The sequence below is a fragment of the Anser anser genome (genome assembly GCF_964211835.1).
Source record: "Anser anser genome assembly, chromosome: 14".
NCBI lineage: Eukaryota > Metazoa > Chordata > Aves > Anseriformes > Anatidae > Anser > Anser anser.
The window spans coordinates 4,512,654-4,539,209 of record NC_139735.1 but is presented as its reverse complement, the minus strand read 5'-3'; the positions used below and the strand labels follow the sequence as shown (position 1 = coordinate 4,539,209).

The following is a 26,556-nucleotide window of genomic DNA, read 5'->3' as shown; positions in this document are numbered from 1 at the left end:
AAGCAGGAATCTGGCTGAGAAGATCAAAGACTGTGATTGAGCACTTGTACAAAATGCTAGGGTAGATATCCTGACTGTGGGTCTCAAAAATAGACACGAGAGGCAGAAGGAGTGCACAGAAGGGTGTAAGGTAGAGCTGCAGAGCCCCTCAGCCCCTCCAACTTTAAACATGTAGCGGTGGCACAAATGCTGACTTATTCTTTTTCAATACATGGTTTATTCAAGAGTCCAGGGCAACTATGCAGTTACGTCATGCTCTTCAATACTTCTTGCAGATAAGGTTTTGTCATTACTCAACTTTAACACTTAATACAGCCTTGCCCTGAAATTGTCTGGCCCTGTCACAAAAGCATCATAGCTGTCCCCTTACTGTGACCGCTCCTCTAAAGATGATGATTTATAATTTATTTTTGCAACAGAATTACTCACCGTTAGTGGGGAGTACAATTTTGCAAGGATGATTTAACTTGTTTTCTTGTTTCAGGGACAGATATAATCCTATATTTACAAAGTAATTACATGGTCCTTCACATATAATACTTAGTTTGTTTGTGGAAACTATTCATCGTGTAATTAAATGAATGGTCACATTCTACAACTTCTTACAACAGGTAAAGAGTACTCCAAATATGTGCACAACTAAATACAGCTTTATCCAAGTTGTTGATGGTGGTTAGAGTGACCAAAAGTTTTGCTACATTATAATTATGTATTCTTTCCATTAGTTTTCTTTGAAATTAATTCAGATGTATGAGAATTTAGCTAGACTTGGGCTTTTTTTTTTTTCCGCATTAACTGACATGCTAAGAAGGGTTATATCTGAAGCCGAGGATTACAAAATAATAATACTGCAACCTCCTGAAGTGTCCATGTCACTCATATCTGTCCTGTAACGCCCAAAGCCTTTGCCAACTGTTTAGAGCATTCAGAATAACGAGAACGATTTTTCATTCATTTAGTAAAAGAGAAGGAGAAAACAGAGGCAAGAAACTGAAGTGACCTTTTGTGGTAAGCAGAAATGTGCCAATATTGAAACACAATTATCTGAAGTGCCTGTGGGCACCAGCTTCCTGTTGATAACCTGTGGTGCTAATTACCTGCAAGAATTCAGGGCAGATGTTTGTGACTGGAATTAATTGGCACTCTGGAAAGACAGGGCTTGCAGAGGCTACAAGGAATTTGGAATAGCAAAGTGGAAAAGCCACAGAGATGCTTGTGCTGCTGCTGGTTTTTTGTTTTTTTTTTGGTTCTGCTTTCCACCTTTCCTGTCTACGGGCACAGCTGAGTCGCAGGCTGACTGCCTCACCCAGCCTGTGAGATATCATGTTTTATCACACTCCTTTAACCTTCCCAGGGATGAGAAACGTGATTCAGGAGCTTTTCCACCTCTTCCTCGGTCTGTAGCCTTGCAGACCTGGGGGGCAGAAGCGAGGTGGCCAGTTAATCAAAATACAATGTACTGAAAAGGTCAAAATTGTAGTGCAGACTTAATATATTTTTCTAGAATGGGAGGCATTAATATTCTGTGTCTTCATAGACCACGGCGTAATGTCAAGGACTGCAACATCTGAGCAGAAAATAGAAAAAAAGGCAATAGATTCCCTGACAAAGGTTTTAATTAGAATGAATAATGATACAAAACTAACTTTTTTTTTTCATGTCTCATTTTGGAAGATGCATGAAGTTTTATTAATTGGCTCAGAAGATACTTTATTTTGAAAAAAAAAATAATTTTATTTCTGCATAAAATCAGCAACTTATTCTTCTTTTGGGGGAAAAACAGACAAAATGCCTATTGACTCGAGTGGAAGTAAAACAACCTCACTTCTCCGGCACGAGGTGCCCATGACAGCTCTGTTCTTAAGCCTTCCTTTCTGGTCTCCTATAGCTGAGCTAATTTGTGCGTATCCTGGTGAAGAACTAAATTGGCATTGCATCTTAAAAAAGATTAGGTGGGATCAGATTTTTCAAAGAGCTTGGGGCCTACCAGGGTGTTAAAAAGTCAGCAAACTTTAGTGAGGGCTCGGATCCCACTGCTGCTGGCCGTGGAGAGCCCCAGCGCAGACTGTGCATGCTAGGGAAATTTCACAGAGCTGATCTCTACCGCCGTGATGAAACAGTGGCTTTGTTGTGGCCACGAAGCTGTTGAGGCACTAAAGGAGCACTTTAAGAGTCAGAAATTCTCAGCTCCGTTCCTACGAGGCTAGCTGGTATCCACACACAGCGACAGCAGAGCGAGGGCACCTCATTAGGCCCCCCATTTTCTTAGTCAGTGTGACCTGATTGTGTCCTAGGCCAGGACTCAAGGCCAGGCAGCTAAATGAAGCCAGCACTGGGCAGAGCGTTTGGTGACACACTCTTCTCGAGCCGTGACCCCTCTAAAACGGCATTTGGTGGGGGCTGCTCGCGAGGCAAGAGCCCTTGTGCCCCTGCTGCAGGGGTGGCTGGCAGGGTGACCTCCTGTCCTGCCCTGCCGGTGGATGCCTCTCAGACATCTCACAACCGGTGCTCCCCACTCCCTCCCTCCTTCTTGGGATGTCTTCCTATTGATGAATCCAGGCAGGTAAATCTGAGGCTAAAGTAATTACCTCGTCTTTGTTTCGTGAGGTCCCTGAGCCCAATATATTTAAATGACTTTCCTCCCCTTTAATGGATATCAAATGACTCCTCGTGACGTCCGCCATTTCTCCTCGGCGACACTGGTGGCTGGTTACAGCTGGTTCAGACAATTCTGGGCAAACAGGCCTTTTAAAGATAATTAACATTCAGAAAGGTCAGTTATCCTTGCAGGTCTGCATGCTGATGTTCAGCTGTCAGTACGGGAGTTTAACTCCCCTTTCTTACAAACACCGAACTGCAAACCCTAAGCACAGCTGAATACATTTGTGATAATCCCACACAGGTATGGCTTTCACTGCACAGCATATGGATATTGAGCTTTTAATTTTTTTTCCATTTTTTCCACCAGCAAACTGCTCAGTTATTTCAATTTCCCTTCCATGTTTACAAATATCAGCTTTTACTGCTGCCTCCTGCCTGCCTACCCCAGCACTCCCCATGCCAGTGTGATATTTGCATTTCTTTGTCCCCTGACAGCATCAGCGAACATTTAATTGGGGATTTTGGAGCCCTAACATATGAATCTACTCTCTGGTTCACCCTGGGCTGCCTCCATGCTCCTTTCTCATTGGGGAGTGCTCGCTCCCGTCCTGCACATTTATCAGCCCTGGCTTGGTTCCTTCCGGCTGTGATTTATAGGGAACACGTACCCAAAGGAAATGTATTTGAAGGTCAGATGGGAAGTGCCTTTGCAGCTTTTCAGGATAAACCATGGTTAATGCAGCTCTTCCACACGCTGAGTTTGTTGGGTGCTTGCCTGTGTCTGCGCACACACATATATACGTGTAAATAAAGGTACTGCCATGGGAGCAGGCGTTAGGCCAGGAAGCTGCACCAGGAACATGTGCTCTCCTGAAACAGAGCTGCTGGGAGGAGAGATGTGTGCTCTTGTGACAGGGTTTCTTTACCAGAACAGGTTTAAGGAATTGCAAGGCCTGAGGATGGTGATTAGATGGCAGTTTTGCAGATAGTGTCTTTCTATTTTGGCTGGAGAAAATAGCTTGGTCTTTTTTTTTTTTTTTTTCTATTGCATTTTTAAATGAGATGAAGACAGACACAGAATTAACCCAAGCTGCTGAGGAAGAGTCCCAGGGCTGACTATGGACAAAGCAGCTCTCCCTTAGAAGTGGCTGAGAAATTACACAGCTGAGTAATTTGAGCTGAGCTCAAACAAGAGTGCCCATTTGAAAGTGCAGATGGAAGCACGATCTGAATGCATGTCCTAAAACCGAACCAGAATTGGGATTTTTGTATCTTGAGGAAGCTGTGTCTGAAAACAAATGTTTTCTTGCTCTTGCTGCAAGGGTAGTTCATTCACACTGAGCTCCTGCGCTTTATTATTCCAGTGTTACATGCTTATCTGCCAGGTATTTGTCAAAGGAGGCTTCTCTGTGGACAGGGAAATCAAAGGGAAGATGTAGTTGTTAACATGGGTCATGAGTTCTGAGTTCTTGACCAGCAGCTCATGAGTTCTTAACCAGCATTTAAGGATGTCCGTGTCTGTATCTTTGATTTTCTTATTTTTCACCCTGTGCTTTGCTTTGCACGAGACTGTTTAGTTCTTGGGCGTATGCCCCTCATACACCATGTGGCAAACAGGCAACAGCGGTGGCTTTGACAGAGCAACCTTAGGAACACTCAAACCTTGCAGCCATAATGGGTATGTAGGGCAAAAGCAATTTGCTGATAGTCAGACGGCAATTTTCTGAGTTTGATGGTTTATGCGTGAACTTAGAGATCAGTGTGGAGGGCTCAAGAGGTTTCAAATTGGGGTTGTCCAGCTGGTCCCAGCAATTGTGAGCACATGCAGTGGGGGATGGTCATTCCACAAACAGATGTGGAATCTGTTTTATTTGCACAAGACCGAACAAATCCATGAAAATGTAAAAACTTGGCCTGTTTATAAACCCTGTCTTCGTTTAAACTGCTGCTGGAGGTAATCACTCAAAGCTGCTCAAATTGCATTGGTGACTTTGGGAAAGTCACAGCCGGCACCAGCCTGGCCACTGCCCGACAATATGTTGCAGCAGGAGTAGGTGTCAATTCTCCAGCTTTATTGCTGCTGATGGCTATTACTGCCTTCGGAAAGTCTCCCTCCCACTGATGGCTAATCAATGAGCTCAGCATCACTCCGAAAAGTTGTAGGTCAGTGGTAAAACTGCAACAATTAGCAAGTTTGCCTTTTGCGCCAAATATTGCAGCATATTTTCCCACCTCCTCCCCAAATAGTCTGGTTATTGAATTGTTACTTTTTTGACACTAACAGATGGTTCCTAGTGGCTGGCATCTGCAAAATTTGGGAACAGATTGATGAAATTGATAATGACCGGTTTCTGCAACAGATGGCTTATAGACAGATTTCTGTGTAAACTGACAATGTTGCATTTAAAGAGAAGTTTCCAATGAACCCACACATTACAGCTATGATTACAACGTTATTTAGACCCTGAAAAATGGATCTAGGCTTAGCATAAGCATTATGTAGTGTCTAAGACAAAGGTTAAGAAAGATTGATTAGATAATTAGCATCGCTTTATTAGCTGTTCACTACATCTGCATGATGTTCTTACATAAACATTCCCTGCCTAAAATTGCAATGATGATGTTTTAATATTTATTAAGCAGATAGGACAGAGCTCAATTTATTTGATAAAATATGGTTTCCTCAGATTTACAAACCCCATCCGATGGAAAATTACACCCAGCACAACCACAAAGTAGCATGAGTGAGACCCCAGGCAGGGTGGAGGTGGAAGCGTGCTGGCTGCTGCTGTGCTGGTGCAAGGCTGCCCTCGCTCAGGTGAGCTGAGCAATGCCTCACTGCTGGGAAGGTGGGCCTGGGGGATGGCTGTGGCTGCAGAAATGCTGATGTGTTGGTCCTCTGCTCACCAACGATGTTCTTCAGAGCCTCTCAGAATAGCTATGACGTGCCTCTCCTCCTTTTGGATAGTCAGTGCAAGAGCACCCTTGTTTCTGCTGCCCCGGTGGTGCCATTGCTTTGGCAAGGGATTTTGTGACTTCCACAGCATGAGATGAGTCTAGTTTTGCAGCGTCTCTGCAGCTGCAAGTGTTTGAGATGTGGCTGCTGGTGTTTGCTGAGCTCTCTGATGTCTCCGTGCACTGTGGTGCCAGGTGGGGCTGCTCCTGGGCTTGGGGGCATCGTTGCATGCCGTGTCATGGCAAATGCTCTTTTGGTTTGACCACCCATGCCTTGGGTGAAGATTTCCATCAACCATGCCCCTGTAACTGTCTTACTGGGCTATCACCTATGTTTTAATTGGCCGGAGAGAATGGTTTTGGGCAGCCTGTTGGCCAAGACAAGAGCTGAAATCCCAAACCAGGGCAGCCAAAGCAGGAGGAGTGGCGCTGTGCTGCTGAGTGGTGCTCCGTGCTGTTCGGGCTCTTGTCTTACCACTTAAAGTGAGCAAGTTTATAAAAGCAGCGTCTGCAGTGCTTCATGTGAGATATGCAGAAGAATGGCGATCTACAGAGCACCTTCCTTCTGTTGGATGTCTTTTTCACTTCTGACTCTCCCCCAAACTGTCTAGGATGCAGGCAGGGGATGCTCAGTGAGAGGTGTGAGCACTCAGCCTAGCTCGGCACTTTTTCCCCTTACCTTGATCAAGGACTCTTGATGCTGTGAAAAAAATTATTCAAAAACTTGTCTGGACACCTTAATTTGCGTCGAAGCTTTCAGAGGTCAACAGTGCCGGAGCGGCGAGGCCGGTCAATGAAGATGTATGCAGCGTGCCCTAAATAAATCCACCTGCCTACAGAACTCACAGCAGGGTTGCCTCAGGTAGGCTGGGAGCTGGGGCAGCTCCCCAGAAGGACCCAATTTGCATCTTTACTTTGCAAATCTGCTCGTTGCTACCTGGCTGGTATTTTTCTAGCATTGAGAGAAATGAGATTTCACAGAGGGTACTACCACATGAGAAATTAATTTTTTTGCTAGGAAACTTGGTGCCATGGAAAGGTGTTTTTTTTTTTTTAAAAAAAAAGTTTTCTGCATAGAATTTTGTTTCTGCAACTGTATTTTTCAATCCAAGCACTCTTCCTGTAGGCAAAATTGAAATAGTTTAACTAAAAGGGGTGTAAAAACAAATGAAATTGGAGAAAAATCCCTTAAGGAATAGCAGTTTAACTGAAATCAATTCCTCTGATTAAATTGGCCAAATGGGTTACCTAGACTTTAAAAGAAGGCTGCATTAATTTAACTAGGCAATAGTTAAATTATATCTTGGAAAGATGTGGTATGTTGGTGTCTTAAAATGCAGAAACGACGTTGAACACCTGCAGAGCTGCACGTCTATGCGTACTGCTTCTCCAAAGAGGCTTTTCATTGTTGTTTCTTTTTGTTTTCTATTTAAATATAAAATGATTTTTTTTTTTTTAAATAGCTTCAGGGGTGCAGGGGTTTGGGGAGGGGTCTCAGAGGAGTCCAAGCTTCAAAACTGTCTTTTTCTGGGTGGCAATTTATAAGAGTTTTTTTCTTAAAATATTCTCAGCTCTTGTTCTGACACAGACATTGTGATTGATGTGCAGTTTTCATGTGATTTGAGTAAGTCTGATGATTTGATATCAACCTGAAATTGCGATAGTAAACACAGAATTGAATTTGGCTGCAACTATTTGCATCTAGTATCAGATTGTGGAAGATAAGTGAAAGTGAAATATTTAAATTCTTGAAGCTCTTTAATCCTTTTTGTTCTGATTTTCTTTCTCTCATACGAGCATCCTTCAGTGTGGAAAAAGGAATACAAATATGAAATACCAATGTATCAAAATGCTAAGGTTAGTTTATTTGCATAAATGCTGCTTTCACTGTCTGCTCTAGATTATTTTCAGTGCAAATCACTGTTTCTTGAATGCGCGCTGCTTATAATGATTCAAAAGCTATTATGGCTTCTGCTCTGAGGGATGATCTGCTTCGGTAGTGATGCCCAGAGAAACATTCTGCTTCCTAATCATTGCTCAAAGGCAGCTAATTTGCAGTTCTTCTGGTGTCAAGGAAAATGAGACATGCTTGCTTCAGTTTTTATTTATCTGGGTTACTTGGAATAGGCAGGGTGAGGGAGGTTGGAGCCGTTGGTATGAATGGAGGGAGCTGCAGGTCCTTCCTTATCTGCCAGCTCTTTCCCTGGCACGGCTGTGCTGGGATTGGGGGATGTTTGCGTCTCTCCTCCAGGGAAAGAAAGGCTGTGGATGCTTCTGCTGTTGTGCCCACAGCACTGCTCAGGTGGCAGCCTGGAGCCTGGGCTCCGGCCACGCCAATGTCTGCGTCCACATCTCCTGAGCACGAGAAGGTCCCATCCCCGACCTGTTTGGGTTTATTCCTGTTACTCTGCTTTCTCGGTTCTGTGTCCCAGCCCCTCAGTCTATTATCTTTTTGATAAGGCTTTTATGAAGCCTTGTTTTGTCACAGCCCCTGTGAATCTTCACGTCTCCCCGTTATTGGTCAAACAAGTCGGTTCTGGAGAGGGAGCTGCACTTAATCACCACGTAATGAGGAGACGTTTTCTGCCAGCCTGCTATGAGACCGCTTGTTCACCAGTCTGAAGAACATAAAATAATTCCATATGAGGGTACACTGGAAACCGGCTGAGATTATTTTTTTCACTTGTAAACATGGGAGGAGATATGCTGGATTTCACACCATCTATGAGCCAATGATCTAATGTCATCTTTGTAGTGCTGGATTAAACAACAGCTAAGGTTATACACCTCCTTCCCTTATTTTAAGTGCCTTATTTTTCTTTCTGTCCTTATCAGATGACAGGCTCCCAGGCAGGGAAAGCCATCCCCAGAGGCAGTAGGGTACTTGGGTTGATTTTCAGGATGAACGAAGAAACTCCTGCCAGAAATCACCCTGTGTTGTAGAAATAAAGCCATCCAACCAAGACATCTCCTGGATGCTTATTCCTGTAGAAAATGTGTTCACATACAGAACTCGAAGGGATTTAGGTAAGAGCAAATGATCCTGGTAATTCTGGTTTCTGTTTTCCAGATACCCCTGGCACACAGCTTCTCAAAGGGGCAGGCAAAAATGTGCCTTTTCCTCTCCTGTTCTTGTGACATGCATGATCAATAAATGTTATTGGCTGCACTTCTAGTAGTTCAAAAAGGGGGTTGCTTTTGATCTATTAGGGCAGTGGTACTTAATTAAAAATTGATTGTTAAGGGACTTTACTGATAAGTAACAGCTTTTTTTTTTTTTTGTAATATATGCATGTAACTTTATTTACGTATAAAATGTAATTCACAAGCACTAAAACCTTTATGCAAAGCCCCGACTGGAACATAGCATGTTTTGTTTCAAGCTGCATCCACACCTTTCAGCCTTGTGCCAAGCATCCCCGCTGTCCCTGCTGCAGTCCCTGGGCACTTGGGTACCGTGCCACCGCCGGCTGCATGGGTTTGGGATGTATAAATCAGACTTTTCTGGCTGCAGCTGAGTGTTGGCTGCAGGGTGGTTTTGCTCCATAAAACTTAGTCACCCCGTCGTCCTCCTGTGATAGCTGAAACCACAGGCATCCTGGGGGAGCTCCCCAGAATCACTACCTCATGTTCAGCCCCATCTTCTTCTCTTCTCCTACTGCTTCCTCCTGCAGAGCTGCTCTGCTCCCCTCTCGCTTGTCTCGCTCCACTCACATCGTGGCTTTGTTGAGTTTATGTATATAAATATGCATATATTTTTTACTACTTTGACTCCATGATTTTGTCTCTCAGGGCTTCAGTTAATACCGTCTTGCTTCTTTCCTTTTATGCTCCTTACGTCCCGAGTTGCTCAGTATATCACTGCATATCATCCTGTCACTCTTTGCCATGCCCATTTACTGCTGCCGCTGCTTCAAGCTGCGGCTCCGCCTAAACAAGTGGGTGGATAAATTACCCGGAGGCTGCGCATCACACCCCAGCGGTCCGCGGGCCATTCAGCGAGTCGCATATTCCCTGGACACAAAATGACCTTTTTCCTCCACGGACTATGGACAATAAAGGAGGTGTTTAAAATAGAGCGGGCTTAAGGTGACAGAAAGCCAGCAGTGATTTACCCATACTATCTACTTTGATTTATAATTTGTGGCTTCTCTGCTGGGGGGTGGGCGAAAAAGGGTTGTTTTGGCTTTCTATTTCTGGATTATGGTGTGGAGGGTCAAAAGCAAGCTTTGACTTCCCGTGACCTGAAGTAACATGATAAGAGTTCAGGAGTAAAATAACAAATTACCCTTTAAAATGCGAGCAGATGTCACGGAGAGTAAATTGGGCACAGAAATTGATTTCATGGTATTTGCCTCCCGTGTTGAGGTAACCCACGGGGGAACTTATTTAGGCTGTCAGCAATTTGGGGCACCGGCTTCTCTCCCCAGACTTGCAAAGTACCAGTGAGTTTTGTATGCTCGTGTCATCGGTTCTCGGGAAGTAACACGCTATTGCTGACAACAACCAGCAGCGTCATTAAAACGGGATAGAAATGGGTATTTACCGTTCACAATTTGCACCACCATGCCCTCCTTCAAATAAGTTGAGCAGCTGCGTTTCCAGTGAGAGCTGCTGATCTCGGTCAGCTTGACGTTAGCAGTTTCTGCTATCCAACTTTGCAAAACTATTTTTCCTCCCTCGATCTCAAACACACAAATAATTCACTTAATTCTCAGATTCTGGAAAATGGAATCATCATCGTTAATCGCACACTCCCTCTGCTTTCCTACCCACAAGGTGATTATTTTTTTTGTAAAACAAGACATTGGCACTTTTCTGTTGCAGCCACCATTGAGCGCAGAGGATGTTTGTACTACGGTGTTATAGCAATCACAGCTCAGCAGCAGCTTTCGTTGTCAGGCTGTCGACAAATCAGGACACCCTGGGTCGTGTTCATTTATTTCACTCTAGCATAATTCCCTTTGCAGAATTTGATACCGTGGCAAATGCATCTAGTTAATAGATTTCCTTAAGCAGATAAAATAGGTCATATGTTTTTAAATGGTAAAGGGTGTTTTCATTTGTTAAACACTGCTTCCTGTTTTCAGTCATTTAAGAGGATTTTTCACCACACAAACTGATCCTAAAAACACTCCTCACATTATGAATTTATCTTTGTAACCGTAATAAAACCTTCATTTTTTGCTCAGTTTAACACAGCAGGCTTAAACATCTATTTAGCATGACAAGGATAAATCTGTGCTCTCTATTCACAAAATAGGTCAAACGTATTAAAAAGTATGCTCCAATGTCACTTAATCATCAGATACTAACTTTGCCATAGTAAATACCCAGATTTCAGGAGAAGAGCTTTGGAGTGAAAAGTTTTAGAAGAGTATTGTGGTGTTTGGGCCTTAGGGACGTTCAGAAAAAAAGCTGAAATGAGCACGAGCTGTAATTATTCATTTTACAGGACTCTGCTGGCCTGGAGATGGGAGGGAGGTGCTGGTTCATCTGCTGCACCTGAGCGCGGGGCACCAGAAATGCCTGCGGCTGCCAGGGGCTGGAGCTGCGCTAGGCGTCGTGATTTATACAGCTGGCTGCGGATGTCACCCATTTGTCCTTCCCGTGTGACCCACAAAAGCACCGTTATCTCCCAGTAATTAGGTCCATGGGGCAGAAATAGAAGTGCTATCCCATGGGGTCACAACGAGCGGCTCTCACCGCACCTGGAGCTGGCCCTGATGCAGCCGGGAGCTGCCGGCCCTTTCCGATGGCCGCATCCAGCACCGTGCTTGTGCAGGTGCTTCATTCAAAGCACACGGAGCGTCCCATCGACTCAATACAGAGCTGATAAACACTTGTGCAATAAAGTGCGTCGCAGTGCTGGCTGTAACAACAAGAAGCTCACTCCTGGCTCCGGAGAGGCATGAAAATTGTAATCAGATGAACTGGCTGTAGCACAGCAGTGCCATTTGCATGCGTATGATGTTGTTTAACTTTAGCTGTAGTGTGCTCATTTTTGGAAAGAGAGTAAGTGTGCTAGCAGCAGCTATTGACCTTCTGAAATCCAGTGAAGTGCTGCAACAGTTTGCTGGGTGGCTGGGTTTTGGTTTTAAAGAACTTCAGCTTAGATGCAGACATTTGTGGATGCATTGGTCCCTCCTGCATCCCTCCGCTCTGCTGTCTCAGTGCATGCAGGGCCCTCTGGGCAGCTCCAAATCAACGTCCTGCATCCACACTGAGCATGGCAGCCGAGCCCAGCTCTGCTGTCAGCCTCCCCATGGGGCAAGGTGCGGGGAGGTGGCAGGGACTTGCTGAGAGAAATGAACCCGACTTTGGCAATTAATTGTGCAGCCGGCTTTGCAGTCATGGGCATGCACAACTGGAACTGATGGAGTTTCCTCTGTCTGCTAAGGAAAGCATGAAACAAATTATTTTCTGTCTTTGGACAGTTTGTAGTAGAGCCGTGAGGGACTTCTAATTGGAGAGCTAATGTGCACTTTCCAGTGATTAGGTAAACACATTTTTTTGTTATTTATTATAGCTTCCATTGCACGGACTCAACTAATTACAAAAACGTCCCTTGTAGAAACCATTTACAATTTTAATTCCAATTATTTTTTGATAATTCAGAAACATTTTTGCTACTATTCATCAGAAAGAAGAAAGTTAATCCATTCATTACCACACTGAACGGCTAATTTAAAACCAACCATGGATTATGAAGTCAGACTGAAGGTGAAAAAACAGGACCTTGCTGTGTGGAAAGTTGAGGGGGAAATAGCTGTAAAAAAAAAAACCAATAAATCATAGCTGAAAAAAATAAATCATTTGCAGAGCTGTAGAAGAAAGGCAGTGCTCCACCTGGAGCACGAACGTTCCCATGTTCAATGAGCCCTTTTGTAACGGCAGCAGCGGAAAATCAGGGACATGCATTTGCCCAAAATATCTTCTCTGAAATAGCTGTAGGTTAAGGAAGCCTGTTTAGTGGGCGTCCATTAATGTCAGATTCCCACGGACTTACACGAGGGTTAAAGGAATCTCGACATGGATAAAAGCAGCAGATCCGTCCTAGGGAAGCAGCCGCGCTGGGTGCCAGAGGAGGGGGCTCGTTGCTGCTGTGCCCCAAAGACACCGTGAACCCACAGCCCGTCTGCTGTTAACTGGAGCTATCTGTTATGTGATAACTTTGCCAATAAAATGCTAGTTTTAACTCAAAACATAAAAAGATGAAAAGATTCCAAAGACCCTCCTAAACACTGCAGGATGACAACGAATCTCCTCTGATGCGTTCCGCTCCAAAAATAGCAGCTCTGGCCCTCCCTGGTGCTCGTCTCCTTCAGCAGTGTGCTTTCAGTGGAGCTGTGCTGATACGTTTCTTTTAACATAAATGACCTTTTTTTTTTTTTTAAATGTACCCAACCTGGGAATTAAGCATCCAGTCTGATTTTCCCATTTGTAAGATGTATACATTACATCCGGTGTTATTACACAAAGCTTCATCTCTAAGACATATACAGCTTTTTTCTCTGTAAAGTGATTATGCTCTTTGATACGCAGCCATATGAAATCCTGCAAAATATGCTTCTGACGCCCCCATTTTGTATGCCAAACTCCAAATTTAGAGACCCATAAAACTAATTTATAGGATTCACTGTGAAAAGCTCTGATTTCAATATAAATAAATAATTTCAGAAATGTGTTCTTACTTAAATACACTTTTCCGAAGACAGTTTTAACCTTCAGAAATGGATTGCTGCTTAAAAAGGGCTCAACAAGCCACGAATGCAGCTTTTAGGTCAGAAAAAGGAAAACATTTCAGTTTTGGAATGCTGTCCATCTCGCAAGGTTTCTCTTCATAGGCAGCTTCGTGCATTTAATGGTGCAGACCGAGAGGAGCCAGTCTGGGTTTCTCAGCCGGGCAGAGCTGGAACATCTGGAAGCCGTCTGTCCTGCCGCCAGGGGCTGGGACACTGGGAAGGGTTTTCAGGTAAGGGGGCAGAGAGCAGGATGAGAGGATATGGGGAATATCATGTGGGAGCCCTTTGATTTGGTCTTTGAGTCCTTTAAAGACACACCCCGTGTTTTTCTTGCAGCCACTGTTATAAACGGTATTGAAGTGAGCTCCAGAAATACACACAGAAAGTAACTAGAAAAAAGCAAAACCATTTGGAGGGCACCAGGCTCATTCAGCAGGAGCTATTGTCTCCCACACCCCAACACGAACCCTTTCAAACATCCCCAATCTCTTTGCTGGCATTTTTAAAATCAGCCTGGAGCGGTGTGCCACATCTCCCTGTTACCGGTGCAGCATCGCCCAGTTAATTGGGGCTTTTGCTGAGCCAGAACCTGATTTGCTTTCAGCAGCTCACAGTCAGACACGGGTTGCTTTGGACCTTGTTAACATAAATCTTCCCTTGCAGCCTTGCTGGACAGAAAAGATCAGATCACAGGCGCAAAATGCTCTGAGGCTGTGGGGTTCGGTGGCAGAAACCTCACAGGAAAGCAGGTCTAGCAGCTGCAGCAGAGTGACCCCGGCTGAATACTGGGCCTCAAAACCCACAGGCACAAAGATTTCCTCTGGGCCAGAGTCCCTGCTGAGCTGGCATTTCTGTCCGTACTGTGCTATATCCCAGCAGACTGCTTGCTCCCTCACAGATGTGTGACTTTTCTCTTCTGAAAATGAGTCTTTGACACAAAGTGACCTAGGGAAAAATCTTTTCTTTTTCCTTCACCTTACTCTGAAGGTGGGATGAGACTAAAACTGGAAAACTATTAGCTCAGTCACAGCTTGGAGCTGCAAACTGGTAAATTGAGGTTGAATATTGTGGGGTATTTCCTGGAGGATGCTGGAGCCATGAGAGACTTCGTGCTAGGAAGCCATACACAGACCGGATCATTCCTGGCAACTGATGAGCACAGAAAGGAGGCAAAACAATTGATCAACAAAGCTGAGATGTTTTCCAACACTTCTGCTATCTCACAGAGCCATACACAGCAATGGATGTGGTAGATGGCTTCCAGAGGCCAAGAGCAATGCGCAGCTCTGGACAAGGGATTGGGACCACTGAGAGAGCGAGTACTGGCCAATGTGTTTGTCACCTCTTTGGAGAGCTGCCACCTGTTGGAAAGGCCAAACTGCCTGAATAAACGAGTAAAAGCAGGTAACACGTCCCAGAGAAAAGCACATTGGATGTCTTTGCAGGATGGTGGGAGGATTTGTGCTTTTGGCAGTCTCTGCAGGGCTGCTCTTCCTGCCTCACCAGCCTGGGCACAGCAGCCTGTGAAGCTCCCAGAGCAACAGCCAGGCATCAGGACAAATCCCTCAGTGCTGCTAAGAAGCAAAGTGACCAATGCAGCAAGAGCTGGGGGGCTGCACGCCGTGATCCCAGCTGAGTAGGGAGCCTTGCTGTGGCAGCACTTTGCTGGAGAGGCTCCATTTGCTCCCTAACCAAACCCCGCGGTGGACAGCAGGGCTCTTCAGTGCTCGTCATTAGAGATGATTACTCCAAAAAGAACACCGTGTCTGAGGTCCACCGGAGCTGGCAAGGCTCAAAGACCCTTTCAGCCCCCTGATGTTTGCCTGGAGCATTATTTTAGCACGCTCCAGAGGGACCCAGCAATGCTGGCTGTTAGGGGAGCAGCACAGAGGGAAGTCGTATGATTTCTGAGAGCTTCTAATACTCTCCTGGGAAAAGAGAAACTGCACCGAGGCCTGAACCAATGTGCACTTGATGAGCAGGCTGATGAATGCTCCCAATGCAATTCCGCATGTAAGAAACCTGGAGAGCAAGACTCCACAGGCAACAGCTTCACAAGTTTTTATTCCCTGCCCTAGAGTCACTGTCATCTTAAAATTCTCTACAAACATGAAAACAAATCATCCTGTCAAAAAATCATGCATTAGAAACAAATTATGCTCTCTAAAAGCATCTTGGCAATATAATTGATAAACTGCGAGTGTAGGAAATAATTGAAAAAGTGGGGGGGGACATGCAGGATAAATGACTAAAATAGGAAAATAATGAACACGTGTAAATAAGAGCCACAAACAATAAATATAAATTATGGTGTGACAAACTGTAAATAATCAGAGCATTTCAGGCCTGAAATGTGATCCCTCTTCGGGGAAAACTTGTGTTGGTAAATCTAGAAAAGGCTGAGAAAGGAAAACGAGAAGAGACGCGGTTATCAGGGCTCCTGGAGGTGGCAGGTGCGATGGATTAGCCCTTAGCTCCATTACTCAAAACCTGCGCTCGCTCTGTGGCAGCATGGTGCGTTACCAGACCTCCTCTTCCTACCTCCACCCCGCCATACAAACGGCCCTGGCAGGGGCGATGCCACCAGCCGTTTGCACCCTGCTGTAGAGAGATTAAAAGAAGAGGGGTGACATTTATCTTCCCTGGTTGAGCCATTTAGAAAGGGATTTTTGATGACTTTTGTCTCCTGATTCACCCCACTTTCCCCTTCCCTCCCCAGTGTCTTGGTGTCCATGTGATATTCAGAAATAAATGGCCACTGTCCTTAGCTTCTCCTGCAGATGCACATGTCAAGATGGCTGTTTGGCTTCTGTGAAAGATTTTAACCCATCTCTTTGTTTCCAGGGCCTAAATCCTTCCCACATCCCCGGGATTAAATTCTGGTCAGGCCCAGCCTGTGCCAAGACCTGGCCGTGCAGGCAGCGCTGCGGCCTGCGTTGAGATGTGACTCAGCCCCGCTGCAGAGGTTGGGAAGCAGCCGAGACACGGGCCGGGGATGGGCCAAGTGGTGTGGGAGGCGATGTGAGATGGATGAGGGCTGGCAGGTCTGCTCCCCGGCCTCCTGAAAGCCAAGGCGAGGGAGGGGAGGCACTTGGTGGTAGAGATACTTTGTGCTCCGTAGTGAGGGGTAATAGTGAGACGAGAAATGGCATTAAAATGCAAACTACTGGCAGTGGTGATTTCTGTGGATAGTCCTCTTCCATTAAGTGACACAGAATCCATCCCTTTACGCCTTATTTCAGCTGTGATTGCTCCCGAGGAAAGCTCTGGTCACAGCCCATCCGACAGGGCCTTTGAGCAGAGCTCGGCGTGTGGTGCTGCGGGTAGCAGAGGGGCGGCTGCTCGGGCTGTTGTCGTACAGCCGTGCTGGCACTCGTGTTTGGCACAAAGTGCTACAAAATGCTGCCAACTCGACTTGGTGCTGGGGCTGTACTGCTCCGTACTGGTGTCAGTGGTGGCTGGTGGTGTAAAACAGCAGCGAGGTTGCTGTTAGGGGCATTGGAGCCGGGGGGCGGGGGGAGCAGGTTTGAAATGCTGTGGTGCAGATGAAGACAAGGTTCACCCTCCAAAGTACGTGCCTGTGCAGCAGCCTGAGAGCCCTGGCAAGCTAATGAGGTGCCTTGCACTGCGGGGCTGGGGGGAGACAGGGCAGCCAAAATGTCCTGATGTCAACATAACCCTACCAGCGACGGTTTGGGACATGGCCTTGCTCCAGTTTAACAGGGGGTTTCATGAGACTCAATTAGCGAGGTTATTAATTAATCAATTATGTAAAACAGATGAGCAATCAGATATCCTGTTCTACAGTGATACAGCTCATTGTTAAAACTTAATTAACTCATAAGCTAGGGGACAAAATTAAAAAAAAAAAAGAAACACAACAAGAAACAAGGGAAAAAAAACGACCACCTACAGAAGAATCAGTTAGGAGAAAATGATTTCAAATGAGGCTGGAAATTGGCCTTGAGACCAGACGGGACCTCAGCCCTGCTCTGAGAGGAGACAGCATTATTTTAGGTAGTTTAACAAACAGCCTGATGTTCCTCTCTACCACAGCAGCCAGATGAACCAAACTGCGCTCTCTCGCTTGCCAAAATAAATATATGACAAGCCCATTTGTGTAACTGGATATACTGCCCACCCGTCAAACCTGGCCGATGCTGCCCTTGGGGTGGGAGGCGATGACTGGGGGCACTGGTTTGCAACCCGGCTGCTCTCCCGCAGCCAAAGCCACTGCAGCACAAGTCAGGGAGCAGCAGCGGCACTGTCAGGCAAAGGTGCCAAAAGCAATGGGAATATTGATCTGCTCTAACAGCCCCTTGTAACCCACCGTATTTCAATGGCCTACATTAATCTGTGGAAAACCTACATCTTGTAACTGATGTGGTTTTATTTAATTTTACTTTAGGCTAGTAGTTATTTAGGTCAATTCCTTGCCACTTGTGATAAATTGACGAGTCATCTGTGATGGAGCAAAGCCGCGTCTGTGTGTTCCTGCTCCTGCAGACTCTTACTTGGCCATATTTGCATTGACTGTTTCTGCGATATTCAGCATTGAAAAATCAGTAACAAAACCTGCAAATAATGTCAGGTTAGGTAATATGTTTTCAAAGCATAAGCCAATGTATTTCTGGACCTTTCTTCTAACAATATGCTCAGGGGTGGATTTTCCCATGTTTAAGGGCCAGATTGCAAATGTATTGGCTGGGAATGGAAGTGGAGTCATGCTCCAGCAATGATTTTTATTGAGTAACTATAGATGGGGAGAGGCGGTTACTATCTGGCAGAGACCCTGCATTTTAAGTTTTCTTTATGAACTCTCTCTCTCCCAACTCTTTAGTGTGGAATTGCAGGAATTTATAGTGAGTCCTGAAAGAAGTTGATACTTGAGACCAATAGCTGCCAGACACCATATTTCTTTCTAAATCTGGTGTTAGCAGTGGGGTTTCTTGCCAAGCTACAGCTGGAAGGGTGGCTTCATAGGCATTTAAGGCACACATTAGAGCTTTTTACATACCTTTGCCTCATTATTGGGCTGATATAGTGCTGGTAAAATCTGAATGCACTTACCTTCCTTCTGGACCACCACTGTTTTTTTTCTTTTTTTATTTTTTCTTTTTTTTTTTTAACCTAGCTTTCAGGGATTCATTACAAGCAGTTACTAGCTATTGCACACAGGGGACAGGAACAACACAGCTCATAGCAAAAACCTGCCTCTGTGGTTTGTGGGTTGTGATGGACTGATCCTGAGCTGCTCAAGTCAGTGGAAATTTTCCATTGGCCTGAAGAAAAGTAGGATCTGTCCTGAAAGCATCCACATTCAGTGGGTCTGTTATTCTCATTCTCACTTATATAAATCTATTTGTTTTACCCCTTATTTCTTTTCCTTCTTCCAAGACTGCATAAAGCCTGCTGCTCTTCACACTGCCCAAACCCCCTCCAGAAAAGACGGTCCTGTTTCAAAGGTGGGAGTGCTCAGAAAGGCAAAAGCTTATTAATAACACTCTGCCTCCTTTTAATGTGTTTGAAAAGCTGTACAGTGTGCAAAGCTATTGTGACATTATTTTTTTTTCTTTTTAATATCTCACGGTTTGATTGTCAGCATTTAAGAAAAATGAAACTAATCATCAGCGAAGGTGCTGATGCTAATGATTTATAGCTGGTGTGGCTTTCAACAGAAAAATTCATGCGAGCAAAGACTGTGTGTGTGTGCATGTGCGTGTAAGCACGCATCTGTCAGGGGAGTTTTCAGAAATAAAAACAAGTATGGTCGTTAGCAAAATGATATTAGGAACATTGGAAAAATATTTATATGTTGGAAAGCAGAGGGGAAAAAGGCAATTTCCTTGTAAAACTTTAATCTTGTAATTTGTCTCGTGTGTCCCTTTTCAGACAGAGGTATTACTTGGAGGGACTCAGTCATCCTCCAGGTAAGAGGCATCCCTGCTAATCTCTTTACCTTAAGGCCAGAGTGACCTTTTACCATTGCTGGAGAGATGTTTCAGCAGCAGACACACTTCAATATCACTTGGAAGGCAAAGAGTGTATCCCTTAGCTGGGAGTTCATGAGAATTAGTCCAATATTAGTCCAAAATAGAAAAGAGATTCATGGAAAAGCTAGATATAAAAAAACGAACCTTATCGAGACATGACAAGAGGGACATAATCTGCTACGAGTATTTTAATGTATGAAAGCCAAGGACCCATTCACATCATTTAGCCAGTACAAGTTGTTACAGAAGAGATTATCAGCATACAAGTTGTAAAACACCAAGTCAGCCTTACATGGGCCATATAAGAAATTCCCAGAAGTGGATATCCCAAAACAGGGGAGTCTGATGACAGCAGTGACTGAAGCAGGAAGGTAGTCACAGGAGGGAGCTGCTGGTTTTCTGTACAGGGGTTCCCTAGGGATGGCAGTGATGGGGCAGATGATGCCCCAGCTGTTCGGGCATTTTTCAGCCCCGACCAACACTTCTCAGGGCAGATGACCCCAAAACAGCATGTATAAACCTATAACTTGTATATAGATGAGGGGTGTGTGTGTGTGTGTAGCAATGCATGCGTGACACAAAACAAAGCTTGCAAGATGCCTGCAGTTTTGAATCTCAAAGGGATTTGAAAAAAAAAAAACCACAAAATATCAACAAAACACACTCTCCATTCCTTGACCCTTCACCACAAGTAAAACTTCATTAGCAGCTCACACACTTTTAAATTTAGGATTTTGTTTGTGTGTTTGCCTTCCAGCCCCCACTGCCACAGAGTCTGGCATCTGGTGCAGCTGAATCACTTAAATGTAGAAGACCAAACACTTCAAAGAGTCTTGTGGGTTTTAGAAAGGGAAAAGCTCATTTCTTCTCACGAGTCAGGTAAGGCAGCATACTGCAAAGTAATGTGGTTTACCAGTAGTAAAAATAAACTAATGAATGAGATCAATTTAACAGAAATTTAAGGTAGGTTCTGGACAGTTTCTGGTCCTAGATGAGACAGCTCAGCCAACAGCTTAAGGACAGACATGTTATAAATCTATTAGATGAGATTGTAATTGCATAAATCTTTGCAAATATATTTCATGCTTTCATGTGGTACTTTAATATTAACTAAAATATTTGCACATACAGAAGAAAGGTGATAAAATTTTTAATTCTGTAATTAGCACTGTAATAATGTTTCCTGTTTAAACTTAGTTAATAAAATGGAAGCCAAAATTTAGTAACAGAGCCACAAAAATATTTATAAGTGAGAATGGCTTCCCCCCAGTTGTATTCAATGTTTTTGTCTTCATTTATAATGTATATAACAATGTGAATGTGGCTGTATTTATAGAATTACCCAGAAAACCTTCAGAAGAGACACAGATATGTTGTGATTTGCAAATGGGGGAGGAAATAACCCTGAAAGTTTCCCCACCCCCTTCTACAGCTAGTTTCCTTAAAAAAAATATATATATAATTTAATTAGAAAAGTTCTGGTTTTGGTACAGCTATTGCTTTCAGTTTGGTTTCATTTCTGCTTTTAAAATACAGCTTTCTAGAGACCTTACATTAACTTCACAGATTACAGCTGACATTGAACAGAGGTAAAAGGTATAAACCAAATATAAAAGACCATCCATTTCCATGCATGATTAAATGCTGACTCAAGGTACTGCTGTATTTTTGATCCCCAAAGTTTAATAAAATTTAAGACAGGCAATCAGGAGTCGCAGACAAATTAAAATTTATTGAGACAGACAAAAATGCAACTATTTCAGACTACAGTTAAGCATTTACAGTTAACCAAAGAAATATAGCAAAATGTTCACATTCCACTTAACTCCTTATGGAAAAAGCATTCAGAATTTACTATGCAATTCTACTTACTATGATAGTCTACATCCATCTACAGTAGGGACATCAAACTGAAACACATAGTATTTGGATCTCTCCTTACAGATCTACACATTTAACAGTAACGGACATCAACAGCATTGAGAAAAGTATAAAAAGACCAAAAACCACCTACTGTAGAAAGGGCTTTTTGATGTATAGTAACTGTACAAAGCAGTCTGTGTATTAAAGGAACTTGAATGGCATACAGAAGGGACTGCAATAAAAGCCAACAAATGTAGGAAGCTAAGCTTGGGCGATCTGGTGGTCTGTATCGAGTGATGACCTTAGATCTATGTCAGTTGCTGCTTGAGGGGAAAAATGCTACAAAACTCTAATATCAAAATATTCCCATGCCAGAAATGTACACTGAGACTAACAGACTAGGCTGGAGAGGCAAAGAGAAGCATTCACTAACAAACAGTGTTGTTTTAAATATAAACTTTACATTTTCAATATAAACTGTAGAATAAATATTAAATAAACATTTCTAATGGTTTAAAATAATAGTACAGAACAGCTTAAAAAAAGGCAAAAAAAGGAAAAGGATTCTTTGTGTTCACAGCAAAGGCTAGTAATGACCCAAAAAACCCAACTGTGCTGAAATCTGAACTCAAGGAGATTTTGATTTAACCACAGTAGTTAAAAGGACACCTTGAATCATAAAGCAATGCCTAACAGTATTTCATAGTCTCTAATATGAAAAGAAAATGAGATTAAAAATTGGTTTGTGTCTCTAAAAGAATGGGACAACTCTGATTCCATTTTTCACAATAAGAAAATATTTGAAAGGTCAATGACTTGATTCAGATGGGAAGTTCTGCTTTGAAAAAGAAAAAGAAAAAATAGGAAGAGAAAAGAAGAAAAAGTAAAAGGCAAAAAAATAAAAAGAAGAAAAGAAAGGAATTCAATTAAGCCGCAGGCAAATTAAATCTTTTACAAAGCATGAAGAATGAAAGGGGCTTGATCCAACAAAGAACTGGTTCTTGGTAGAATGGCTCGTTTCTTTTAAAGAAATAAAGCATCTTCTTAGAGCAATGTCTCAAATTGGACACATATATGTACCTAATGTGTGTCTATAAATATATATATATATCTACACACACACATATATGTATATAAATGTACATAAACACGTTTACACAGCCTGCAGGTCTCCCGACCACTGACCGATGCCAGTGGATTTCAGAAGGGCTTTGTTAAATAGCTTTGTAGTTTTTGGTAAAATACTCAAAGCAAATTGCAGTCTGAGCTGCCACTCAAAGCACAAACGTTTGTCTGACGTCTGCCTGACAAGGCTGCGACACTTTATTATTTGCTATCATTCTTTTTAAACTGTGCTATAGCTGTAGCCTACTGAACTAGTCAATAAAATTGTATTTTCCCAATGCTGGCCCGGATTCAGAAGACCATTTGGAGCAGGTGACTGAATGATCACCTGGATAGGGATGGCAACATGAACCCAGGCCAGTGGGGCTGTGTGCACATGTGCATGTAAGTGTGTGTGCACGTGTGTGCCTACAGCCACACCACCTGCATCTGCCCTCCTGCCTGGCTGTGCAAGGCTCAAATCCATCTGACCAGGACCCACATCATGTTAGAGCTGGTGAGGCTGAGCGCTGGTAATTGCTTTATAGCTTAAGAGAAAGCCATAAAACCTGCCAACTCTGCTTTGGAACAGTTTCACGTGTGAGATTACAGCTAGGACAGGCTCAACGGGGATGAGAGTTGGATGCTGGTGGCACCTCTGCTCATGTAAACTGAAGGATGTCCACAATCACGTTCAAAGACTTATTTAACCAGCTTGCACGTTTTGCAGCAGTGATGGACCCAGAGTCCGGGCTGAACACACTAGGAGAAAGAAACCAGCCACGGTGGTTGAGCTGCAAGCTACTGATGGTGTTCGATTGCTTCTTCCAAAAGCATACCATGTAGAGAAGCAGAACTGCTGGTTGGAGCTGTTCATGTTACAGAGCTGCATTACTTGCTATGAAAGGTAAGTAGAAAAAGTGTGTGTGCGTATGCTGTGCAGCTCATGGGCTAAGATTTGTAACTATTTTTTTTCAAAAGCTATAGGAAAACCAAGGGAATTGAGGCAGGGTGGAGTGCAGACCTTTCACAACTTATGGTGATGGCGGATTTTTTGGAAGGATGCAGGGGTGTGAAACAATTCACAACAAATGCCTCATAAATTTACAAATCCTGCTTCATTAATAGCAATTATGCAGGCTTGGTATTTGTTCCCAGATCATCGATCTAGACAAACAGGAAATGAAAGAGGAGGCAACGCCTGAGCCCCTGCAACACATGGTGTCTGAAAGGACTGCCTTTTCTGTATTGCTCTTCCACCCACGTCCAAATGCAGAGGTCCTGCAGAGAGGGGGGAGATGGGCTGCAGAGCCCTGACAGGTTTTGCAGTGGGAATTGGCTCTGAAGAGAGGTGAGGACCACAGCTCCTGGGAAAGAGTTTCTGGAAAAGTGACTTCTGCCAACCAGCATGGTATTTTCCTGCTTTTCTGGCATAAGGGAATTCTCTGGAATATGTTTTGACTCCATACTGTCACCACATCTACAGCCAACATTAATTCAGAGGAAAAAAAAAAAACAGTCTAATTATTTCTCTGTGTAATAAGCACATTTTTCATTCTGCAAAATAAATCTCAGGCAAATCATGGTCACTGCTAAAATACTTACAGCTGCTTCCCAGCCCAGCAGCACAATTACGGTACCCAGAAAAACATCCAAAGCTATGAGAGCACTACCTGCTGGACTGGCAAAGAGCTCACATGTGCTGTCTTTCCCTTGAGTTTGAAACCTTGAAAATGCCTTGTCATGTAAGCATCCCCGCTGAAATGTTTACATGATTAGGGCTTCCATTAAATGCTTCCAACCAATGTGGCCCTTCCTCCAAGTTCTCCCAGCGAGAGAACTGGCTCTAGCACACTGCTAAGGGCTGCCGTATGCCTCCCTGGTGGTCGGTCACATTTACTCAGCCTGACCTTGAGGAGAAGCACCGAATGGCAGTCTCTAATCATGAAAGCCACGAGGCAGACAAGTCACACAAACACACCCAAGTCACGCAGCCAGAGGGGGAGCCATGGATGCTCTCAAAGTGTGCGCTCACCACCGGGCCAGAGTTATATACTAGCCACCTACAACCAAAAGGCTTTTTTTTCCCTTTAGAAATATTGATCTGCCAAATGCACTCCTGCTGTAACTCATGGACATCAATGGGCAGCGTTTCTGAAAAACAGAAAAAATAATGAAAGGTCACCACAGTATATTTTTGCATCAGAGAACTGCCATGGGAAAGGACACAGCAAATAATTTAATGTCAGTGTGCTGTGATACAATTGTAGAGCTATAAATACAGGGATGATGCTGAGGGAGTCACAGATTGTGTTTTAATACTAGCCTCTTTTACGTGTGTGTTAGGAGTGTGCAGCTTGTCACGCCGAGCAGAGGAGTTAAGCTTTTGAAACACTCCCACTTAAAACTGCTATTTTTAAAAAGGCCAAATAAATATTAACTATTTAAATTATAGAAATGACAGCTTATTACTTTTGATGGTTAGTGTCTTTGAAAGCTGTACAGCTTTGTGATGAGGGATTGCTTAGAGTGAATAAAGACCAGACAGACCCACGGTGTGTGAGCTGGGAGCAGAGGCTGCCCGTGTGACATTAGTGCACTTAGTGCAAATGAGTTCAGACAGAGGCTGAAGAATGCCTGTGGAGGTGCTTATGTTGCTACAAACTGATGACACTCTCTTTGCTCGAACACTTTGATAGTCAGACGGACTCTGTTCCCTGCCCACAGGGCTTGGTCCGTGATAGCTGCAGGTTCTCAGCATCTCTCAAGATCAAGGCCATGTTGCTTAACCAAAATAACGCTGTCAGAGAGCTGATCTATGCTCCAGTGGGTTTGGTTTTCAGCGTGGGCTGGACTAAGCCTGTTGGACTCATTCTCAAAGAATGTAAGGAAAATAAAATCAGCACCAAACCAGTGGGTTTCTTTCTGGATTAAGCCCCTGCTGCTAGGAAGCCAGAAATCAGTATCCAAAGAGACTTACTCTACAGCAACACAACAAATATGGAATAGAGAAGGAGACACCTACTTTTCCTCTTTCATGAAAGAAAAATTACTGTTTCTGATATGATTCAGGTAACAATTTATGATACAAATTGTCTATGTTTGATAACAAGAGAAGGGCTTCTAAACCTTGTACCAGTTTGCTGAGCCCCTTCTGTGATTCGTCTTTCACACAATATATTTCATAAGCTGTGCAATTGAGGATTAAGACATGAAATGTTTTTGAAACAAAATTCATTGCCCCTGTGGATTAGAACAAAAATCCCCCAAACCAACTGAACAAAAGCTGAATTCCAAACAGTCCTCGCTGGAAAAAAAAAAAAAATTGTCTTCCAAATTAAACAGACCATACAAAATTAAACTCAGTAGAGAGGGAATATTTGTGCCAGGTACTCTCAGATACAATTGCAGAGATATGATGTGACTTGCAATATTGTGCAAAACGTGAGTCCTTAGAATGATGGGCACTACCATATATAACCAATTTCATCATCCTTATCATCATCTTCATCTTCGTCATCTTCATTAGCTGCTCTTACGTGAATCTTCAGTTTTCCTTCTTTGTCTTTTTTTGCTGCTTCAGGTTCCTCTTCCAAATCATCCAGCAACACAACAGATCCACCACTGCCAAAATCCCCTGAGGTTTCTTGCTCTTCTTCTGAAACAGGTAAGCGGGAACAGTCATTTCCTCAAACGACACCCAATCCCTTGTTCGTCACTACCCTTGTCATTCAAGTCCATTTGCAGTGTTACTTTTAAAATTAATTCTCTCAGCTGTTCATGAAACAACCTCTAAATTCCAGTTTTTATTCTGATGGGACATATATATATATATATAAAATATAAAAATTTACTCTAAAAAATTTACTTGCGTGAAAAACTATGAGTTACCCTACACCCAGATGCTCACCTGATTTTAAGGTGAGTATTGACTCAGTTCACATGCATGCAGGCCAGAAAATAATTACTCATTTGTAAAGACTTTCAATGCATCAATGACTAAATAAATCAGGCTAAAAATAATCCACAAACTGATTTTATTTAAGGACATAAAACATGCTTTGCAAGTACCTCTATTTAGCCTAACACCACTGATTCAGTTCTGGGCAACCCAGACCTTCTAGATCTCTCCCCCCCCCCCCTTCCTTCTGGAATTAGAACAGCTGCATCCACAACCATCACTAAAGCCCAATACCACTGAAATCTTGTTTATTTAGGTATAACAGCTAATTGGTGATTTTACATACCTACAGAATATTGTACCATCAGCAATTTTTTGGCTTCATCGCTAATTC

The 26,556-nt window shown here is 43.5% G+C and overlaps 2 protein-coding genes across 8 annotated transcripts in view; one reads left to right on the top strand and one right to left on the bottom strand.

Moving 5' to 3' along the window:
- The window catches only part of LOC310881255 (uncharacterized protein), a 59,008-nt gene extending 34,599 nt beyond the window's left edge, over window positions 1-24,409 (top strand). For 2 of the 6 annotated variants that reach the window (XM_083798322.1, XM_083798324.1), the window contains 2 exons: window positions 13,404-13,531; window positions 13,965-16,254. In XM_083798322.1, the coding sequence (XP_083654448.1) occupies window positions 13,404-13,531; window positions 13,965-14,207 (371 nt within the window). In that variant the 3' untranslated portion in view covers window positions 14,208-16,254. Of the gene's footprint in view, window positions 1-11,011; window positions 13,260-13,403; window positions 13,532-13,964; window positions 16,255-19,193; window positions 19,232-20,051 lie in introns of those variants that run through there. The other 4 variants (XR_014572278.1, XR_014572279.1, XM_083798323.1 and 1 more) reach the window with 3 other exon arrangements.
- Window positions 21,007-26,556, bottom strand: part of SPOCK1 (SPARC (osteonectin), cwcv and kazal like domains proteoglycan 1) — a 290,148-nt gene continuing 284,598 nt past the window's right edge. For both annotated transcript variants that reach the window (XM_083798320.1, XM_083798321.1), the window contains one exon: window positions 21,007-25,919. In XM_083798320.1, the coding sequence (XP_083654446.1) occupies window positions 25,729-25,919 (191 nt within the window). In that variant the 3' untranslated portion in view covers window positions 21,007-25,728. The remainder of the gene's footprint in view (window positions 25,920-26,556) is intronic.